General features: G+C 37.6%; 1 protein-coding gene across 1 annotated transcript; it reads left to right on the top strand.

The window, feature by feature from the left end:
• The first annotated feature begins 250 nt into the window (after positions 1-250).
• LOC129902471 (GTPase-activating protein GYP1) lies at positions 251-20370 on the top strand. The gene is made up of 10 exons (XM_055977715.1): positions 251-548; positions 1805-1955; positions 2051-2234; positions 6708-6778; positions 10588-10725; positions 10829-10920; positions 17768-18039; positions 19016-19101; positions 19253-19354; positions 19849-20370. The coding sequence occupies exons 1-10, from the start codon at positions 457-459 to the stop codon at positions 20008-20010; spliced, it is 1350 nt and encodes a 449-aa protein (XP_055833690.1). The 5' UTR covers positions 251-456; the 3' UTR covers positions 20011-20370.
• Positions 20371-20928: the final 558 nt, after the last annotated feature.

Below are 20928 nucleotides of genomic sequence, written 5' to 3'. Positions count from 1 at the left end.
AATTTTAATAGTTTCTACAATTTTATGAATTTTTATATTTATGAATAAAAAATACAACTTAAAAATTTAAATTACATATCCAAACAAAATGCAATTTGATCTCGTGCGATTTCAAATCATTTTATAGGCCAAACAACCCTTAAAATGCAGTTTTGTGGTGAGGTTATTTTATAAAAACACTTGTAAATTACTCTACTATTATAAATAGTTGCCTTTTTTTTACCCAAAAATATATAAAAGCAAGCAACGTCCAATTTCCTGACTGAAGTGGAGACTGGAGAGAGCAAAAGACGCATCAAGAAGTTGTACCTTTGCTGAGTTGAAGGTGTACCATAGTAATATAGTAGGTTGTGGCATCATCAATTTCAATTGTACTCCTAAAACAAACTTCACTAACATTGAAAGCACAAAATAAAGAGTTTTGAGAGCAATGGTATGGTAACCAAGAGTTAAACCATGAGGAGCGACAGGGAGGAAGATCGAAAGAAGGAGACTTTTAATACTACTGTTGATTCAAGATTCAACCAAACTCTCAGAAATGTTCAAGGGTAATCATCATTGCTATTCAGATCTGTATAATTCTCAAAAACCCATCACTTAGATTTCTATTTTAGGCCCTTTTAAATGTTACCAATTTGAGGTAATTCAACTCAATTGCACTTGGGGAGTGTAAGATCAGCGACCCAGTATGTCAATTTTTTGTGATCTGAATGCTGGATTTGTGATTGGGAATGTGTTTAGTATTTGCCATTTTATCCCTCTTTTAATGATGTTTTGGTAGTTTATGGAGGTTAGAGTTGGGAAATTTTAGGTTGCAAAGCTTGTTATATTTCCTCTGTGAGTACTATGTTTGTTTTTGCTCAGTTTGATGAATTTTTGTGTTACTACTAGGACAAATATCAACAGGAAATGAAGAGCTCAATACATTTGTATGTAAGGTGATATGCCAAAACCATAAAACTTAGATTCCCAAGCCAATCCTATTTCGTCGTGTTTTGGAGTGGTTCAAATTTTTGACACTTTAAGCTTAGGTTTTATTTGATCAAAATGGAGTTGGGTGAGGAGACATAGCTGAGGCGTCCTTACATACTGGTACACTTGAACCTTTGATCAATGGTTGTCTGTGTTATTTTGTGATTTGCCTGTTGGTCTTTACATTGGGAAATGCATTTACTATTTTTTTTTTTCCAATTTTTGTGGATTGTAAAGGTTAAAGTTTGGATTTAGGTTATCAAATTTCCTCAATCCCCAGAAGCTCTAGTTACTTTTACTTATTTGTTGTCGCTGTGATGTGTGAAATAGGGACTTTGGGTTTCTTGAAGTTAATAGTCTCAATGTACGGTGATACATTTAACAGCAAGAGTCCAATCTCTTCATTTCTGGTTTCTCTTTAGTTTTTTAATAGTTTGCTTTAGACATTAGAAGTGTTGGGCTGTTTTATCCTTGAGCATAAAAGAAATGCTACTGACAAAAGCCAAACTTAGCCCCTGAATATGAACTATATTACTCATATTTGTTGATTGTTGTCCTTTTATTGGATATTGCCATTATAGTGACTTCTTTGGTTAACACGTGCCGACTTTGTCTCATAACTGGAGGCACCTTCAGAAATAATAACCTTATTGATTAAAGGAAAACCCATCTGAAATAACAATGTTTTGTATTTAACAGTCAGGGATGTTGATTATCAAAAACATTTAACTGTCAGGGATATTGATTACTTGGCCTTATTCTTTTCCATTCAGAACACCTTTTTTGCTATAATTTTTGATAAGCAATTCACAAAAACTATGATGTGGCGCAGGTTGCTAAAGGGGCGCAGTTTCCCTGGCAAAGTACTGATTACACGAAGGTCAGACCCACTGGATAACTCAACTATGAGATCTCCAGATAATCATGGAAGTCTAAGAGATAGTGAGATGGGACCAAGCCAACAGGAAGATGGATCTTTTGAGGTACGAGCAGCACTGATATCCAGTGTATGCGGAATGTGATATATTTATTGCTTAAATTCATCAGTATAAGTTAAGCTCCTTTCCTTGACTATCAGGATGAACTGCAAAGTAGAAGCAATCTGAATGCTAGCTCATCTGCTAGCCAGACAAAATCATCAACGTCAAATTCAGAACACACATCCAATGAAGTACAGAAGCCATCAATTGGCTCAAGAGCTACTGATTCGGCTAGGCTAATGAAGTTCACAAAAGAATTATCTGCGACAACTGTTATTCTAGGTACCAAGATATATATATATATATTTTTTTTTTGGATAAGTAAGGATGAGGTGATATTTACGTGGTTATATAAACATATATGATTCTTTTCTTTGCATAATATAACACTACTGCTTTGAGCTTATTATTTGGGATCCTATGGGTGCCATGATCCTAGAAGGATGACTTAATGAGTATCCTTTACATGCATTTACTCCTGAACTTTTTACTATTTAAATTTTGTGAGAAATCGGGAGTAGAGTTTCCTTTCTCACCAAGAAAGGCAGTCCGTTCAAGGTGATAAACCGTCCTGATCCCCCCCTTCTTCTTCTTTTTATTTGTTTTCAAGTATGCTCTGAGTCTGACAGGCCTTGACATAGGTTTCACAATTCATAAATATGGTTGCAAATGCATTGAAGGGACTAAGATCGAAAAACTCAAAGCAAGTGATATAGACTCTCCGGCAACAGATAAGCTTATGGCTTAACACAAATGTGATAACTAATTCGAAGGAACATTTATGCAGTGTATATGCATGGAACTCTAATAATGCCACTCATACTGTTTCTAGACCTAAATGACAAATCAGAACATGAGAAAGCTAAAAATGCGCTTGGAGGATTTGTGGAGAAGCATCTTGATGATGCTGTGTGAGAGTTGCAATTCTAGTTGGTCCTACAATAGTTTTTGAGAGGATTATTTCCATAAATCCCCATAATCTTTCTGCAATTGGGTCTAAAGTTCAAGGTAGGGGATGTACTTCTTAAATCAGTATGCTTCCTTTGCACCTGAAAATGAATAGATGCAGGAAAATGTTCCTGTTCACCCCACCTTGTTGGAATGGGGGAATGGAATTTGGGTGATGCAATTTAAATATGAAGAAGATTGAGAGCTTGAGCCACTCAGATCTTCATTATCAGTTCAATCATAGCATTAAGTCAAAGTCCAGGAGAAAATCCATCATGCAATGCTCAACAACAATAACTAGCCGTCAAAAGTTTATGACTTCAAGAACTACATTTTGATGGGGCACTTTCTAAAAGACTTACCCACTAGGAAAGGTAAGAACTCAAGGAAACTAGTATGAAACTTACTAAAAGTAATTTATGGTCCATCACAAATTACAATGACTTATGAGCATAAAGTACCTATTACCCATTCCATGAAAAAGCAATGTTTTGATGAAGTGCTGACTAATGTTGATATCCTTGAAATTAATCTTTTTTTTTTTTGAGAAAGTAATATTTGTGTATATTTAATCAAACAACATCAAGGTTGTGCTGAGACCATATTTACAAGGGCAAAAATTTAAGAATCTGCTCCAGAAACCTAACAAAAATCTAGGATATCTATGATTGAAGCAATGTTTTCTATGTAGTTCTGTTTACACCAAAAGCAAAAAAGTCTATTGCAATTCAACTTGATCTTCTGTACTGTATTGCATTTTTCTTCATAACATCTGGGGACTGGGATCCCTTTCTTTCCAAGTTGTCCACCATATTCAAGCTGGACAATCCTCCATATATCTCTGTTTTAAGTTCCAACTCCTGTGATACAACTAGGGAGAATCACACCCCAAAAGCTAGCTATTGAGATGGAAGAGCCCAAGACTATATAAACCTCACATCAGTACGTTGTTGTAATGATATGGGACTCAAGTCCATATCTTGCAATTGACCATAACAGAACACTACACTCCACATCCATCGTCCTCGACAGCTCCACACGGGGTAGCTTTCACTCTACCACAAGTAGGTAGCTCTTGCGCTAGGCATTTGTAGCCCCGAGTGAACACTGCAATAGCACCATCATCATCCATGGTACGGTGGGCACAAAGGGTGGTGGGTGACTCTAATACGATTGATACAACCCAGGGAAAATCACACCCCAAAAGTTAGTTATTGAGGTAGAAGAGCCCAGGCTATATAAACCCCACATTAGTACATTGTTGTATCAATGTGGGACTCAAGTCCCATACCTTGCAATGGAGCATAACAAACAATCACACTCCGCATCCGTTGTACTCGATGGCTTCACATTGGATAGCTTTCACTCTAGCACAAGTAGGTAGCTCTTTTCCATGTAGCCATTTTTGAGTCCATTGCAAGGTATGTGACTTGAGTCCCACATCAGTATAGCAATGTACTAACGTTGGGCTTATACAACCTTGGGTTCTTCCACCTGACGACGGATGCAGAGTGTGGTGGTTTGTTATGGTCCATTGCAAAGTATGAGACTTGAGTTCCACATCGGTATACCAATGTATTGATGTGGGTTTTATATAGCCTTGGGGTTCTTCCACCTCAATATCTAACTTTTGGGGTGTGATTTTCCCAGGGTTGTATCATCGTGCCTCTTCCAAGCTAAACAAGACTTCAATAATCTTCCTTTGCATTATCCAAGCAATGCCTCTGAGACTAATGAAAATCTTCCATAGCATGTCTGTTATCCTACAATTTAGGAATAGATGACGAACTGGCTTAGCTTCTTCACCACACAATTAGCACCAGAAAATAGATAAACCGCTCTCTTACTAAGGTCGTCATGAGTTGGTGGTGAAGAAAACATGTCTCACTCATGAACCATTGCAGAGGAGCAGAGTCCAGATAACATCTACACCTGCTCTTTTTCAGGAGGCAGCAGAAATTAACAACCATTTGTTCCTATAGTGTAAGGTAACATCACAAATTTGGGCAATTTTTTTCTATTTGGCTAGGGAGGAATAGACAATACCAGAGCATACTGCAAACTTATTGATCCGTTGAATCAGAAGGGGTTGAAGCAAGAGTCAAGAGAAGTGGAAAATAGTACCAGCCAGCATCTGGTGGAGCATCTGGAAGGAGAGAAATGAAAGGACTTTGAAGACAAATCTATGGAATTGTATTACTTCTTTTGTTTTTGGTTTAAAAAGCAGTGTATAAAAGAGGAAGAACGGATAGTGGACTTCTTAGGAGTTTTGGAATTAATTTCTCCTTGTAGCTCGTTTCTTGGATATGGTCAGCACATCCTTAATGCTGTGAAATGCAAGTTACCAGTTTCAGAAAAAGAAACTAAGGTTGTCATGAGTCAAAACCACTTCTTTGGTTAACAACCAGGGGAAACATGCAACCTTAATATGTATCTTCACTTTCCAAATGTGCTTCCATGACCAATTGATCATCTGTTGGTTGTCATGGTTCAACAACTTGTATGTTGAGCTAACCCAGAATGTCCTTTACTATCTTCTTGCCACCATAGTCTGTCAGCTCCCTTCTTTGTTCCTTTGAACTCTTTAAATTATTTTTGTAAAATCTACTATGTATTTCCCAATCATTTAGATTCTTTAAAGGGAAGCCCGGTGCACTAAAGCTCCCGTTATGCGCAGGGTTCGGGGCAGGGCCGACCACAAGGGTCTATTGTACGCAACCATACCTTGCATTTCTGCCAGAGACTGTTTCCAAGGCTTGAACCCGTGACCTCCTGGTCACATGCAGCAACTTTCAGTAGTTGGCAGGAGAAGTTGGTAGATGAAGCATGGTCTCCTCAGGGTTGGAATTTTCAGTTAAGAAAGAATTCCAGATCTTCTTGGGTTGTTATTTGGCTCCTCAGGGCATTCCTGGCAACGTAGTTGGCAGGAGACCTACTTCTCCTCCCAATACCCAAGTCAGCAATTCCATATTAGGCACTACATTAATAGGATACAAATGGCTCGTCTTCCGTTTATGTGCAGCCCTGAAATACCCTCAAACAGAACCAAAATGGTTTGGTTCTTAGCACTGGGAAAGTTGAAAAGAAGACAATTTCGAATCCGCTTTGTCTACGAACAAGGAAGCTATAAGTAATACAACTATGAATCTCATGGAGAGTTCGATCCTGGCTCAGGATGAATGCTGGCGGTATGCTTAACACATGCAAGTCGGACGAGAAACACGGAAAACGATGTATAACTTAAGGAAAGGTAATGAATTAGTTGTACAACAAGATTTAGCGACCACAATTAAATGGATGTATATATATACCTCTAAGACCTAAAACAAAAACTTCATTATTTTTCATCAAGATTTCGAGCGGGTCACCGTACACTTACTTGACATTCCTACTGTACCTAAAGAACAACTATGATCTTCAGCTAAGGACAAACCTTTGCAGGATTGGATTTGTCGTAGTGGCTTATTCCTACACCCCTCCTGCCACTTTAAACTATCATTGGCTTATTCTTTGGCACGTTGATCACAAAGGTGATGCTTTCCTTGGCTTTCTTTCCCTAGTCTCAAGGCTTTGTGAATTTTTACTAGCTAAGCCCTTTAATGTAAAAACTAAAAAGACAGTTATGCATATATCACAACCAGAACGCCTGTTTCTGGTTCGCTCTTCCACGGGGTTTGTTAATTTTTCCTTCTTGATGACTTGTACTGATTGACTGATTTAGTAGCTATTGTTTGTTAGATCTCAATGCTATCTATTGGTCTGATTGTTGCACTTTCTTCTTGATGTGGTTCCCAACTTCTCTTGCAGAAAAATTGCGTGAATTATCTTGGAATGGTATCCCATCATATCTGCGTCCCAACATATGGAGGCTTCTTTTGGTATGGCTCTAATTAACTTTATTTATGTGGAAATATTTTTAGGTCAGTAAAGAAGAGAGATTATATATTAACTCGGGATCAAGGAGATGCAGAAGTACAATAATCAAAGAAAGAAAAAAAGGAAAAAAATAGAGTGAAGATAAAAAGAGGGGTGATATCTTGAGGAACTCACAACTAGAAAATGTAATATAGGAACTAGCAAAAATCTTCAACTCCTTTCATTAACTCTTTTATATCACGAAAGGGAACTCTTAAAGCAATTCATTTTCACTATATGAACAGGTTCATAGAGATCCTCAAAACATCTATTACTCCTCTCCGAGCAAATCGACCACAAAGCCCAGTGTTATATAGTTCTCCAAGGTTCCAAAGTCAGACTGCCATATGCTCAACCGTAATTTATTTACTCTCTCAATGAGGGCTGGATTATTTTGTTGTAGGGTCTCCTGTCATTCCTTTTCTATGGTTCTGTTAAAAAGCCGGGTTGCACTGGGGGTAATAGGTAAGCATTGTTAGCGGAACTTCATTTGGAATGGATTCAATTAACAGATTCCTTCAGCTTAATACTTTTTATCCTCATGCCTCAAATGAGATAAGAATGGACTTGGTTGATCTAGGATAACCCATTGCACTCCGCAAACATGAGAAACATCACAATATATCTTGAGCCACTATAAAATTTACAAAAGATGATTCATTGATCTATCTCTTCTTGACACGTGAAAGAACAGCTAGCCATTCTCCATTATTTTGATGGAATCATATGATCACTGCTTTATATTAGTTTGTTAAACCATCTCGGATTTATCTATTATTGTTTCGGCGTCTCTTTTCGGCATTTAACTTTGTTTTGTGAAATTACTCATCTCTAGGAGACTATTGTTTTCACTTTTCGGCATTGGCCTTTGTTCTATGAAATTACACGGAGGGAAGATTTTCTAACTCTCTCTTAATCAGAAAAGTTCATTTCTAAGCCACCAGGGTTCATTTAAACAATCTTTTGAGCCTTAGATCAATTGACACATAAAGTCAAATTTGATCAATGGTCATTGACTGAACAGGATGATGAATTCAAGTCCGTAAAACAGTCCATGCTTCCAAGAGTATCATCAGACCATGCACTTTTGATGCTTCAATGTGCTGAATCAAGTTTGATAAGTTGTGGTGGTTAGAGGTTGATGGCTTCACTTATATGAGGAAAAATTGGTGGAATTTCTTTGACATTTCTGGAACACTTGATTTCATATTGGCAAAGAAATTGAAAGCCGTTAAGAGTTAATAAATACTTCCAGAAAAGCTGGTCAGCTTGGAAAGTTTATTGCAGACTAGAATTCTAGATGAGAGGAGCTCTTATCCGAAGCAGATATCCACAAGGACAGAACAAATAAAATACCTAGTGTAGTTCCATAAAGTGGGGTCTGGGAAGGATAGAGTGTACGCAGACCTTACGCCTACCTCGGAGGTAGAGAGGTTGTTTCCGATGGACCCTTGGCTCAAGGAACAGATATCCACAAGGGCGTACACTTACCCCTACTTCGGAGATAGAGAGGTTGTTTCCGCTGGACCTTTGGCTCAAGGAACAGATATCCACAAGGAATTGGAGGATGTTGCCAAATTTGAATATACTAAATGAAGTCAAAGATCTAGGATATTATGACTTAAGCAGGGAGACAAAATATCAAGTTTTTTCTAAAGATGGTCAACTAACATTGGAGATACAACACCATTGATAAACTTGGATGTCAATGGGACTTTTATTGAAGATCTGGATGCCATCAACAGAGAAATCTTGGCCTTCTCTCAGATCCTATACTCTGAAACTGAAGAGTGGATGCTTATTTCTCATTGGCTGATTGTTGTAAGGTTGATGGGAAGAGAAAAACTGGATACAAAGGCCTTTTGAAGAGTCGGAAGTCCTAGATATAATCAAACAATGTGCAGAGAATAAAATACCAGGTCCAGATGGACACACAGTGCTCTTTATCAGAGATGGTGCTCTTTTCTCAAAGAAGACATTATGAAGCATCAGAGGTTTTTATAACCAGCATACATTTGAATAAAGCTTCAACGCAACATAACCAGTATACATTCGAATAATTCTTCAATGCAACATGCATGCTTTGATTCCAAAAAAGAATGAGGCTCTTGAATTGAGGTTTTAAGGCCCATTAGCTTGACAGGAAGTTTCTGTAAAATCATCTCTAAATTGTTGACCGGAAGATTGAAGATCGTCATGGACCAGCTGGCTGTTAAATCTCTGATGGCCTTCATTAGAAGGAGTTATATTATGGATATTGTTCTCATTGCCAATGAATGGCTGAATTCAAGAAAAAAAGTTCAGAAAAATGGGGTTCTTTGTAAACTTGACATTGAAAAAGCTTTTGATCATGTGAATTGAGGTTCCTTATTAACACTTGTAGCAAAATGGGATTTGGAAGGAAATGGATCTGCTGGAATCATTTTTGCATTAGTACTGTCAGATATTCAGTAATCATCAACGAGTCCCTAGAGGGTTGCTTTTCAGCTCCCAGAGGTCTTCAATAGGGTGATCCCTTTTATCCATTCCACTTTATCTTAGTAATGGAAGTGTTTAGCAGAATGCTTGGATCAAAGTTTTCAAGGTGGGAGATGAAACAGAAGTCTCACATTTACTCTATGCAGATGATACCCTCATTCTATGTTGATGCAGATATCCATTAGATCAGATTCCGGAGATCGGTATTGATTTTTTAAATGGTTTATGGTCTTCATGTGAACTGGATAAATAGCTTGCTCTTTCCATTAAATGTAACTTCAAATATTAGAGATCTGGAAAATGATTGGGGATGTGACTTTGGAAGACATGTTTAATGACATAAAGACTCAAGACTCTAATTCCTGAAGCCACAGTGGAAGATACCTGGGAATAGCACTGGTGGAGATGGATTTTTAGAATTCAACTCAATAACAGGGAACTTCCCAGATTTATTGTACTAAAAGTTCTGGATCAGTTCAAGGAAATCACAATAGAGGATAGATTAAATTGTAAATGGCGTAGTAAGGGTCTGTTTATAGTAACATTAGCATACTCACATCTGAATTAGGCTGGTCAGCAGTCCATGTATGGAGCTGGAAAGCATTTTGGCAAGTGAAAACACCTCCCAATGTATCCTGTTTTGTGTAGCTAGTTGTTAAAGATGATTGCCGTACACAAGAAACTTAAAGAGAAGGGAACTAGCAACTGTGTTCAAGGTGTCATCTATGTGGGCTGGAGTCTGAAAGTAGAAACCATCTTTTTAACATTGTGAAGGAACTGGAGTGCTCTAGCAACTATTCCTTAGTATGAAAGAGCTACTTGTTTGTTGAAACTTACCAGGCTGCATATGATGGATTATATGGAAGGAGAGAAACTATAAGATGCTTTGAAGGAACCCATAACTGCATATGGAAAATCAAGATGAACGCATGTTTTTATTTCATTTTTGGTGTAAGGAAGATTTAGTACAGGTTGTTGATTCAATGTTAGAGATTATAGAATTCCTGTAGTAGTAGGATGGATTCAACAGAAAGCTATGCCTTTTGGATTCCTTTTTGCAATCTATAAATATGACTTAGCACAGTCGTTGTGCTTGACATTTACCATATTATTACCATTCTCAAAAGTAAAAAAAGGTATTCCTGTAGACAAGTTTGCTTTCTTCCATTTTATGAAATCTGTTTTTGCATGACTGACTTACATAGTTAACAAAACATGTTAAACTGGATTGTACATTTTCTTATTAGACATAATTTGTTACTTTTATGAAATTTAAATAATGAGCTGACAACAGGGATATGCACCCCCTAATTCAGATAGAAGGGAGGGAGTTCTGAGAAGAAAGCGTCAAGATTATCTTGATTGTGTTGCTCAGTACTATGACATTCCAGATATTGAGCGAACAGATGAAGAGATCAACATGCTGCGACAGGTATTCTCGATGCAGTTGGATTATCTCTTTGATCTTTTTAATGCCTTATGCTCATTTCCCAGTGTCGTCAGTCATATAACTACTGCTTGGCTTGTGCTGTTAGATTGCTGTTGATTGCCCTAGAACAGTGCCTGATGTTTCTTTTTTCCAACAAGCACAAGTTCAGAAATCCCTGGAGCGCATACTTTACATATGGTAAACTATCTCTATTTCTCTATATTCATCAGCTGTAACATTCATTTTGAATTGTAGAATTTCTCTACAAAGGGAAGAGGAAAGGAAATAGCATTAAATTTATTTCTTTAGTTAAGATGTGGAACTAGACATATGCCAGGATAATAAGTTTCTGTAACTAAAAAAATGCTCTTAGGCACTACTCCCAAGACAATCTCCTAAAGGCCCTTACGGCCTGAGGAATCCTTCCCTCCAGTAGCTTCAGACACCAGAAACTTCTTTCATTATGGGGGAAAAGCTCTTTTTCATTAGTCGAACTCAAGAATACAGGGGATACACATTTCAGCTGGTTTTCATTAATAGAAAGAGGCAGGAGATTTACAAGTAAGATAAGCTTAGATTACAGAAGGTGGGGTAGAAAAGAACAGCACAACTATACAGAGTCTATCAGAACTTTAACGTATATGGCAGATTTGTTTGCGTTGAAGTATGGCATGGCTTCTCTAAAGCTGCGTAATCATTCCGGAGATAAGCTATAACAGTGGGTGGACAGATTTTGCGACTAAAATCATTCGATTTCTGGGGAAAATCAGCAAGACAGGCCACCACCAATACAGTCTCCATTGACAAAATCCTATAAGCTGGCCAGAAATCAGCCAACCAGCAAGCATAGGTGGAGTCAATGAAAACCATCCTCTTCACAGAAGCTTAGTCGGCACTTTCAACAACCCTTTCCATCACAGCCCCAACTCTGAGTTAATTCAAAAATGGTTTATCTCTAGATGGAAAGTCACTGCTGGCTTTAAAGCCACCCCGCTTGGCCACAATCAATTCCTCTTCGAGTTCCCTTCCAGACAAGAAGCAATAAGAGTTAAAGCAGGGGAATGGTTCTGGAATGGAAGACACCTCACCTTGTCGTGATGGTCAAAAGACATCAACTCTCAGACAGGCAAGCCACCAGAAAACATCTGGCTGAAAGTATTTAGGATTCCCTTAAATGCTTGGACCATGGACACATTCGAGCATATAGGGGATAGCTGTGGAGGCTTCATTGGAGTTGACGGAGATACAAAGAACAGATCCCACTTTCTCTGGGCTCGTATTTGCTTCAAAATTCAGTCATGAAGTTTCTGGCGAGTTTGAATTTCAATTTGCTGGCTGGTTGTTTGATTTGGCAATAATTACGGAGATCCGGTCCTCTCCTTTACCCACTAGACAAAACCCTGAGTCGGCTAGGGTTGAAAAGCTGTTGGGAACACAGTCCCATACAGTTCCACGTGACATCAGATTTAAAACTCCATGTGAGGAATCTGTGGACAAAATAAAGGATAAGTCTCATTTAAGTTTAAATGGACTAACCCAACACTAATATGGGAAAATACACGCATAATTCAATTCCCACCTTAGGGTACGATTCCGATTCCAGTCTCTCTTCAGTCTTTCAACAGTTTTCTCCCTCTACCGTGTCATAATGATCCTTCACCACAAACTATTGATTCCCCTACTGTGGTGGAAACATCAAAATGGACCAAATTTACTATGATGAAGGCTTGCAAAGTTCTAGGGGTGAATGTTTCAGGTTTCGAGCATGAAATCCTGGATATTATACTAAGAATGGAGGAAAAAAGGAAAGCTCAGATTCTTGAACAAGGGAAGAAGTCTGGGGACGCGAAAAAGGGAAAAGCAAAGCAACAAATGAACCTAAAAAGGCTGGATTGGGGTATCCAAGATGGAAGTGGAAAGAAAGATAGGGGTAGGTACCACAAGGCTCATTCTAGATGAGAGTTAAAATACTTAATTGGAATGTACAGGGTCTCAATAATAAAGGTAAGAGAAGTACTTTGAAATCTCTTATCCAAAAAGTGGGTAGCAGACATTGTTTGTTTACAGGAAACCAAAATAGAGTCTTGGAATCCATCTCTAATAAGACAAATATGGGGGAATAAATGGCTTTCTGGGCAGAAGTCAAAGCAATTGGTACCAATGGTGGGTTATTAATTTTATGGGACAAAAGAGCTTTGAATCGTGTTGAATCAGAGGCAAGGGATTCTCCCTATCATGTAGATTTGAGAGCACCTCTGATGACTTCAAATGGGTATACTGACCTCATACCAATCCAGAAAGGGAGGACCTTTGGTTGGCGTTAGCATCAGTTAGGGGGCTATGGTCTGATCTGTGGGTCATAGGAGGAGACTTAAATGTGTGTAGATTCGAGGGTGAAAGGCTAAACTGTACTAGAAGATCCAGAGCTATGCGGGGTTTCTCCAATACCATTTTGGATCTTTAACTAATTGATTCTCCTCTCCAAGGAGCACAATTCACCTGGTCAAGAGGGGAGGATACACTCCAAGCCTCAAGAATTGATAGGTTTCTTTATTCATCAGAATGGAGAGATTTTCAGGGCTATCAGACTAATACACAATGCCAAGAGTAACTTCAGGCCATAGACCCATCATCCTGGAAAGTGGAGATTGGAAGGCATCACCATCCTACTTCAAATTTGAGAACATGTGACTTCAAGCAGAAGGCTTCATTGATATGATAAAAGAATGGTGGCAGTCCTACATTATTCAAGGTACCCCAGACTTTGTATTGTTGCAGAAACATAGAAACCTAAAGAAAGACATTTGTAAATGGAACAGGGAGGTGTATGGCAACATTGAAACCCAAAGAACTAAAGCTCTTTTGGAACTTGGGAAGTTGGATCAATTATCTGAACTCAGAAACCTTTCAACAGAAGAGAAAGCATAGTCCTTGAATCTAAAACTGCAGCTTCAACAAATTGCAACAACTGAAGAGATCTCATGGAGGCAAAAATCTAGATGCTTATGGCTTAAAGAGGGGGACAAGAACTCTCTTGGTAGTAGACAATGCCTTGGAGATCTGGGATGATATCCTGGAGAAGACAGAGAAGAGGTTAGCTCAGTGGAAGGTGCAATACTTACAAGGAGGGAGAGTCACTTTGATCTCTCTTTTGGATTCTCTCCCTACCTACGTGATGTCTCTTTTCCCTATTCCTTCCAGTATGGTGTGGTGAAGAAGCTGAGTAGATTGAGAAGAGACTTTTTGTGGAAAGGCAACAAGGAGGGAAGATGTTACAATTTAGTGAAGTGGGTAGTGGCACAGTTGTCTAAGAATCAGGGTGGTGGAATTGGCATAAGAAACCTAAAAATACAGAATAACTGTCTCCTGGTGAAATGGTTATGGAGGTTCAGTTCCGAGGAATCCAATTTGTGTAGAGAGGTTATACTGCATAAATATGGTCAAAACAGCCCTTGGAGCTCAAATGTGGTTGACACAGCTTATGGTGTGGGAGTTTGGAGAACAATTAGCGATCTCTGGACAAAATTGCATGGACATACTAGCATTAGGGTGGGAAAATGGCATCAGAACCCAGGTTCTGGAAGGATGTTTGGATTGGCCCAATCAACTTTACAAGATTCCTTCACTGACTTAGTGGTGTTGTGCAACAATCCTGAAGTTACTATCAGTGAATGTTGGTCTCCCCAAGAATGTAATTTTGTTTTCAGAAGACATCTGAACGACTGGGAAGTGGAGAGAGTGGCCCTCTTCTTAACTGAGATTGGGGCTTTCACTGGTACAACTAATGAAACAGACTCTTTAAGATGGAGGAATAACATGGATGGAAAACTTCCAGTCAGTAGATTATATAAAAAGGAGAACAGGGTAGAGCGGGGGGGGGGGGGGGGGGATAATTGGAGGAATATTTGGGGAAGTATGACACCTACAAAAGCAAAATGCTTCACTTGGTTGGTCGCAAAGAGGGCCTGTCTTACTCATGAAGTACTGCAAAAAAGGGGAGGCCAGTAGTAACCAGATGTTTTTTGTGTGAGGAGACCGGTGTCTCCAATCTCAACACCACCCTTATAGTGTTTGAAGCCATCTCTGGACTCCATATTAACATGCTCAAAAGTGTTATATATTGTGTAAATCAGGTGGCCAATCTAGAGGAACTTGCTGGCATACTTAGTTGCAAAACTGGATCCTTACCCACCACCTTATCTAGGTCTTCCTTTAGGGGCAAGTTTCAAATCTTCTGGAATCTAGAATGGAGTTATTGAAAAAATGGAAAAGAGACTGACTACATGGAAAATGCAATACCTCTCCATGGGAGGTAGGCTCACTCTCATCAACAGTGTCCTAGACAGTATTCCTACATATTACATGTCTCTATTTCCAATACCAGGTTCAATTCTAAAACAAATGGATAGGCTCAGAAGGAGATTTCAATGTGAAGGAAACAGTCTCACTCATAAGTACTCTCTAGTTAAATGGCAATAAGAAACTCTTTCAAAGAGGCTTGGGAATCAGAAATCTCAAACTTCACAACAATAGCTTACTCAAGAAGTAGCTCTGGAGGTATGGAAACTGAGGCTGGGTTTTGTAGAGACATCATCGAGGTTAAATATGGCATTCAAGATCACTGGTATCCATAGAAAAGCACTGAACCCCATGGTGTTGGGGTCTGGAAATACATAAGCAGTTTCCAAGATGATTTCTTCCAGGAAGTATCCTTCAAGGCTGGTAATGGGCTCAAGATCAGATTTTGGCAAGACAAATGGCTAGGAAACTCTAGGCTAAAAGACTATTTTCCCTCCTTGTTCCAGATAGCCTCCAACAAAGAAGCAACTATAGCCCAGTACAGAGACAACAACTTTTGGACTCCTATTTTCAGAAGGAACTTTCAGGATTGGGTGATTAATGACTTCCTTTCCCTCTTAGAAACTCTGCAAAACACTGCATTGGTGGCTGAAGATCAAGACAAGATTCTTTGGGGTAATTCTAAGGAGAAGACCTACACTGTGAAAGAATGCTACAAAAACATGAGCTCCCAGAATGGCATTCTACTTTGGCCTTGGAAACATGTCTGGAAAACTAAGCAACCTCTTAGAGTTTCTTGTTTCACCTGGACATCCCTGAAGGAAGCATGCCTAACACAAGACAATCTCAGGAAAAGAGGTGTAATCCTCATCAACAAATGTGTTATGTGCAAGTTGACCAGTGAGAGTGCTAATCACCTTTTTTGGCACTGTCCTGCAGCAGCTAGCCTATGGCATTTTTTCTACACCATTCTTGGCCTACAATGGGTAATTCCCTACAACATCAAGGATGCTTATGCCAGCTGTATATTGTGGAGAGTTGACAAATTCATCACGAAGATCTGGAGAATGATCCCAGCAGCCATTTTTTGGAGCCTATGGAAGGAGAGAAACAACAGATATTTTAATGGAATATCAACCTCTTTTTGCACTCTTAAAGCCAAATGTCTAGTTAGTTTATTTAGCTGGCACTTTTTTGCCAATGTAAGCAATGTGGATAACTTTTTGGATTTTGTTAGTTCCCTATCTCTAGTACATTAGAGTAGTAGGGTTCCCTTTTGATTGTTTCACAGGTTTTTGCCAAGCTAGCTCCATTTATTTCTGTTTGGAGCAGCTTTCTTGTACACTGTGCTTTTGTAACTTTGCATCTTCTTGATGCTTTCTAATATCATTTAATTACTTTACCCAAAAAAAGAAAGAAAGAAAAGATGTGGAACTAGATGAGAAAACAAATGGGTTATAATGGGGTGTTGGCATGGTCGAAATTGGTAGTAGTCATTAGGTGTGAGCATTTGTCGGATTAAACCGATAGATCAAACCATACTGAATATGTTAGTTTTCCTTGTTTTTATTTGTTTTAGATTTTTTCAGTTTGAATACCTTTTATTTGAAAATAAAAACCAAAAATTTGAACTACTAAATATATGTTTTTTTGGGTCCAACTAATTATATACTTTTTATTTTTATTTAGCATTTAAATATCTTATGTTTTTAAAAATTTAGAGATTTGTAGCTTTGCTTATTCTTGAACGCTGAGTTCCCGTCTTTCTATAGTTCAGTTTTCGTACTTTTCCAGTTAGGGTGTACTTTATTTGGTTCCACAGTATGTCACTTGGTAGAAGATAATGTAAATGTTTTTCAGATAAGATTTATTTAACTTATTTGTAAGTTCTTATTGAGTACCAAGATTATATCCTTATTTATATGTTTTCTATGTTTGTTAATGGAAGTGAGTTTAGCGATACTAAGGTTTTGTTTCACTGTATCATTTTAAGAGCACAAGTTTTTCAAACAACATTCATCTCATCAAGTTTTTCAAATGAACATTATTGTAAAGATTAGTTTTGATTATGAATTAGGTTGTTAATACCCTCGTCCATTAGAGAGTTCTTGTAAACTAACTCATTCTAAAAGATTGGTTTTATTTATGAATTAGGTTGATTAATACTAAGTATCCTCTTCCATCAGAAAGTTCTTGCAAACAAACTCACATTTTTTTGTTTCATCAACTTATCTCTTTTTTTCAGAAAGCACATAAATCTTGAAAGTTCATGTACTTTCCAAAAAAAATAATTAAAGTAATCCTGATTATTAGTTTATGATCTCATCTAATACATTGTAGTTACTGATGTAACACCAAGTAGCGCACTAAGATTTTGCTACATACACTACCTTGTTTATTCCAATTACCAAATAAACATTGATGATTTTAGCGATTAAGAGAAAAGTGACAAATCCAATAAACCAAAAACCAAATTGGAGAAAAACCAAATTAAAAGAGATACTGAACGAAACTGAACTTAGGTTTTGGTTAGATTGAATTTTTTCATAACTAAAAATCTGAATCCAAATAATACAAAACTAAATTAAAAAAGTAATGCAGACCCGAGTAGCCGTCACTGTAAAGGCAGCCCAGAAATAAAAATTAAAGAATTGAAGATGCATGGCATTCGTTAAGCTTTCTTTATTGCTCCTGTTGGTGTTCTGGATGTTCTCATATTCTGGTGATTTATCATTTTCCTTTCTAGGGCCATCCGGCACCCTGCAAGTGGATATGTGCAGGGAATAAATGATCTTGCAACACCGTTCATAGTTGTTTTCTTGTCAGAACACGTAGAAGGGAGCATTGACAATTGGATGATGTCTGATCTACCTTCTGAGAAAATATCTGGCATAGAAGCTGACTGTTATTGGTGTCTATCAAAATTGCTTGATGGGATGCAAGACCATTACACATTTGCTCAACCAGGAATCCAGAGGCTCGTGTTTAAGCTAAAGGAGTTGGTTAGACGGATAGATGGTAATGCTCTAGTGGTTTCTACTTTATTTGTTGTCTTTATCAACTGCCTAATGCTAGAGAATCTGGAATTATGGTGTCAAAAATTATTGATTTTCTTGACACGTGAAACAATGTACTCCCTCCTTTTCAATTTATTTGTTTTACTTTCCTTTTTTAAAAAAAGAGCGCCTCTTTCCTAATTTGGTAACTCTTTTAACTCCGCATCCCACATGGCATGTTTAAGACCACACAATTTAAGTGTATTTTGATACATCATACAAATCTTTAATTCAAGACCACAAGAATCAAAAGTCTTCTTTAATTTCTTTAAGTCTGTGTCCAGTCAAACTAAGACAAACAAATTGAAACAAAGGGGGTAATAATTTTACAGGGTAAGCAAATTTTAGTTTCATTATATGTCTTTTATTTTGTGAATAAGTTCTAATTTTCTATGAACTTATGAAAGGGTATGTATACCTCGATGATTTGACAGCATTATGAGGGTGTTTTACAGTTGTAACCAGTATTTATTTCATTTAGTTTTCTTGGCCTGCTAAAATTGCTCTGTATTTATTTGGTTGCAATGAGTTACACATGTATTTCTGTCTTTTATAATTTGTTGATTGAGGTGGCTGAAGGATTGTCTTCTGATTATTGGAACTTTATCACCATAAAAATTTGGACATGGTATAGAGACGCTGGAAGAAAGAAAAAAAGACCCTGGAAGACCAATTACCATAAAAGTTCAAAAGAAATTGATAAAATGGTGAACTTCATCAAGTATAGGAAAACACTAGTTTGCTTTTGAATTACTAGAGGTTAACCATGGTTAAACTGTGGTTTTAGAGCTAAGAAAGTACGAGAAATCGAAAGTAAGGAACTAAGAAATGACAGCACACAATTTATTGTTCTGCATTTCCTGTCTATGTATATATTCTTCCTGAAAAATTAGGTGGCATGTTATAATTTTGATATTTGGTTCCTCCCCATTTTCTAGAACCTGTGTCAACACACATGGAAGAGCAAGGACTTGAGTTTCTCCAGTTTGCTTTTCGCTGGTTTAATTGTCTCTTGATACGCGAGGTCTGTTTTTCTGCCTTTATCTTTATTAAGTGTCTTTCTGTGTTTATTTTTATTAAGTGTTTTTCGCCTTTTTGAAGTTCCACATTGTCGATAAATCCCTTCTTAGATGCCGTATTCCTAAAAACAAAGACCTAATCATCCGTTCTTGCAGATCCCTTTCCATCTTGTTACCCGATTGTGGGATACATATCTTGCAGAAGGTGATGCGCTGCCAGATTTTCTTGTGTATATAGCTGCAAGCTTTCTTCTCACAGTAAGATTTCTCTTAATATCTGTTTGAGATTATGTGATGACATTGAGTCTTACTGTCATTACATATATAGAAAACACAAGGGCACACAGACATAAACACACTCTTTAACCTAATGTAGAAAGAAAGGTTTGTTTGATGAGTACTAAATGGATTGGTGAATAAGTAATTGAATTGAAGGACACAGAGGTATTGTTATAATTTATAGAGATCCCTTGAAATATGACGTATGGTGTTCTGACCATGTAAAGGAAGGATCATGGTTATCATTACATAGCCTTTCAGTCACTGGCCCAAATGATCTGTTTCTTGTGACCCGAGTGTTATTTTCCTTCTCAGGCATTATAAATTTCCTGAAAGAAGCAGCAAGTCTCCATCCTCTTTCTAATACCAAATTTATTTCCCATACACAACTGAAGTCTGTTAGGGTGTTCTAATTACTAGACCAGATATACTTATGAAGAATTGCTGTTCTGGATGTTGTGTTAATTGTGCAGTGGTCAGATAAGCTGCTGAAGCTTGACTTCCAAGAGATGGTTATGTTCCTTCAGCACCTCCCAACTCATAGCTGGAGTCATTCAGAGCTTGAGATGGTGCTTTCTAGAGCATATATGTGGCATGCCATGTTCAACAGCTCGCCCAGCCACTTGGCTAGCTGAAGTTGAGAGCTCTTCGTTATTTTTTTTGAAGTCTTTTGTTTCTTTTAGTTCAAACTTCTTTTATTTATCTATCGGTGTTTGATTGTAAAATTCGTGTTCTATTTTCCATTTTGGTTTCCCTCTTCATGTAGAGCCTAAATTTGTTCCTGGATTCACTGCCTACCCTTTTATCCTTTTCTTCTGTTTTGTGATTCGTAAGATCCATGTGCCAAATCCTTCTTATATATGATGCGTTTCATTAGAGAGAATCAACTTGAAGGGAAAAAAAGGAGCAGATTATTCTATTCTATTTTCTCCTTTGGTAAAGATCGACTGTTTGTTCGTAAAATAAATGGAAAGCCTTCATATGTGATAGCTGTATACTTCATTCTGCTCTTCCTTGAGTTATTTAGTTTGCAAATGGCTCTGCTCCAGTAATTATCAATGGTTACTTGGAATGTTGGCACGTGTTGATATTAGTGTATCCAACAAAATTGAGAAAGTGTGTTTAATAAAATCAAGCGTTTTTTGTTGATTTCTCTAAATGAATGCGGTATCTGATACAAAATGATTTGCCCTAAAATCAGTGTATTCAACAAAATTGAGGTGGTGTTGACAGGTTGAGTGAATAGATATAATGTATCCAACAAAATCGATGTATGATTGATACAAAATGAATTGTTGTATCGATACATTACAAATTTCAGAAAGGTGTATTAGTGATATTGCATGAATTTTAGAAAATTGTACTAACGTGAATTTCAGAAAGTTGTATCAGTGATACAATGCGAATTTCAAAAAATTGTGTTGTTGAAACGACGAATTTTCGAACTGCTGCTACATTTGGAGATTTGATTAGACAAATTATCGATATGTTTGGTAATGAGGCACCAAAGTATCGCTCTCTTTTTAAGTTGTCTTCATTAATGATAACTGATA

The sequence above is a fragment of the Solanum dulcamara genome, chromosome 9 (genome assembly GCF_947179165.1).
Source record: "Solanum dulcamara chromosome 9, daSolDulc1.2, whole genome shotgun sequence".
Lineage (NCBI taxonomy): Eukaryota > Viridiplantae > Streptophyta > Magnoliopsida > Solanales > Solanaceae > Solanum > Solanum dulcamara.
This window is presented reverse-complemented; position numbering and strand designations above follow the sequence as displayed.

Coding starts and splice junctions, on each gene's coding strand:
- LOC129902471 (XM_055977715.1), top strand. CDS start 457: ATGAGGAGCGACAGGGAGGAAGATCGAAAGAAGGAGACTTTTAATACT. Junction 549..1,804: donor ACTCTCAGAAATGTTCAAGG/GTAATCATCATT, acceptor GATGTGGCGCAG/GTTGCTAAAGGGGCGCAGTT. Junction 10,921..17,767: donor GAGCGCATACTTTACATATG/GTAAACTATCTC, acceptor TTTCCTTTCTAG/GGCCATCCGGCACCCTGCAA.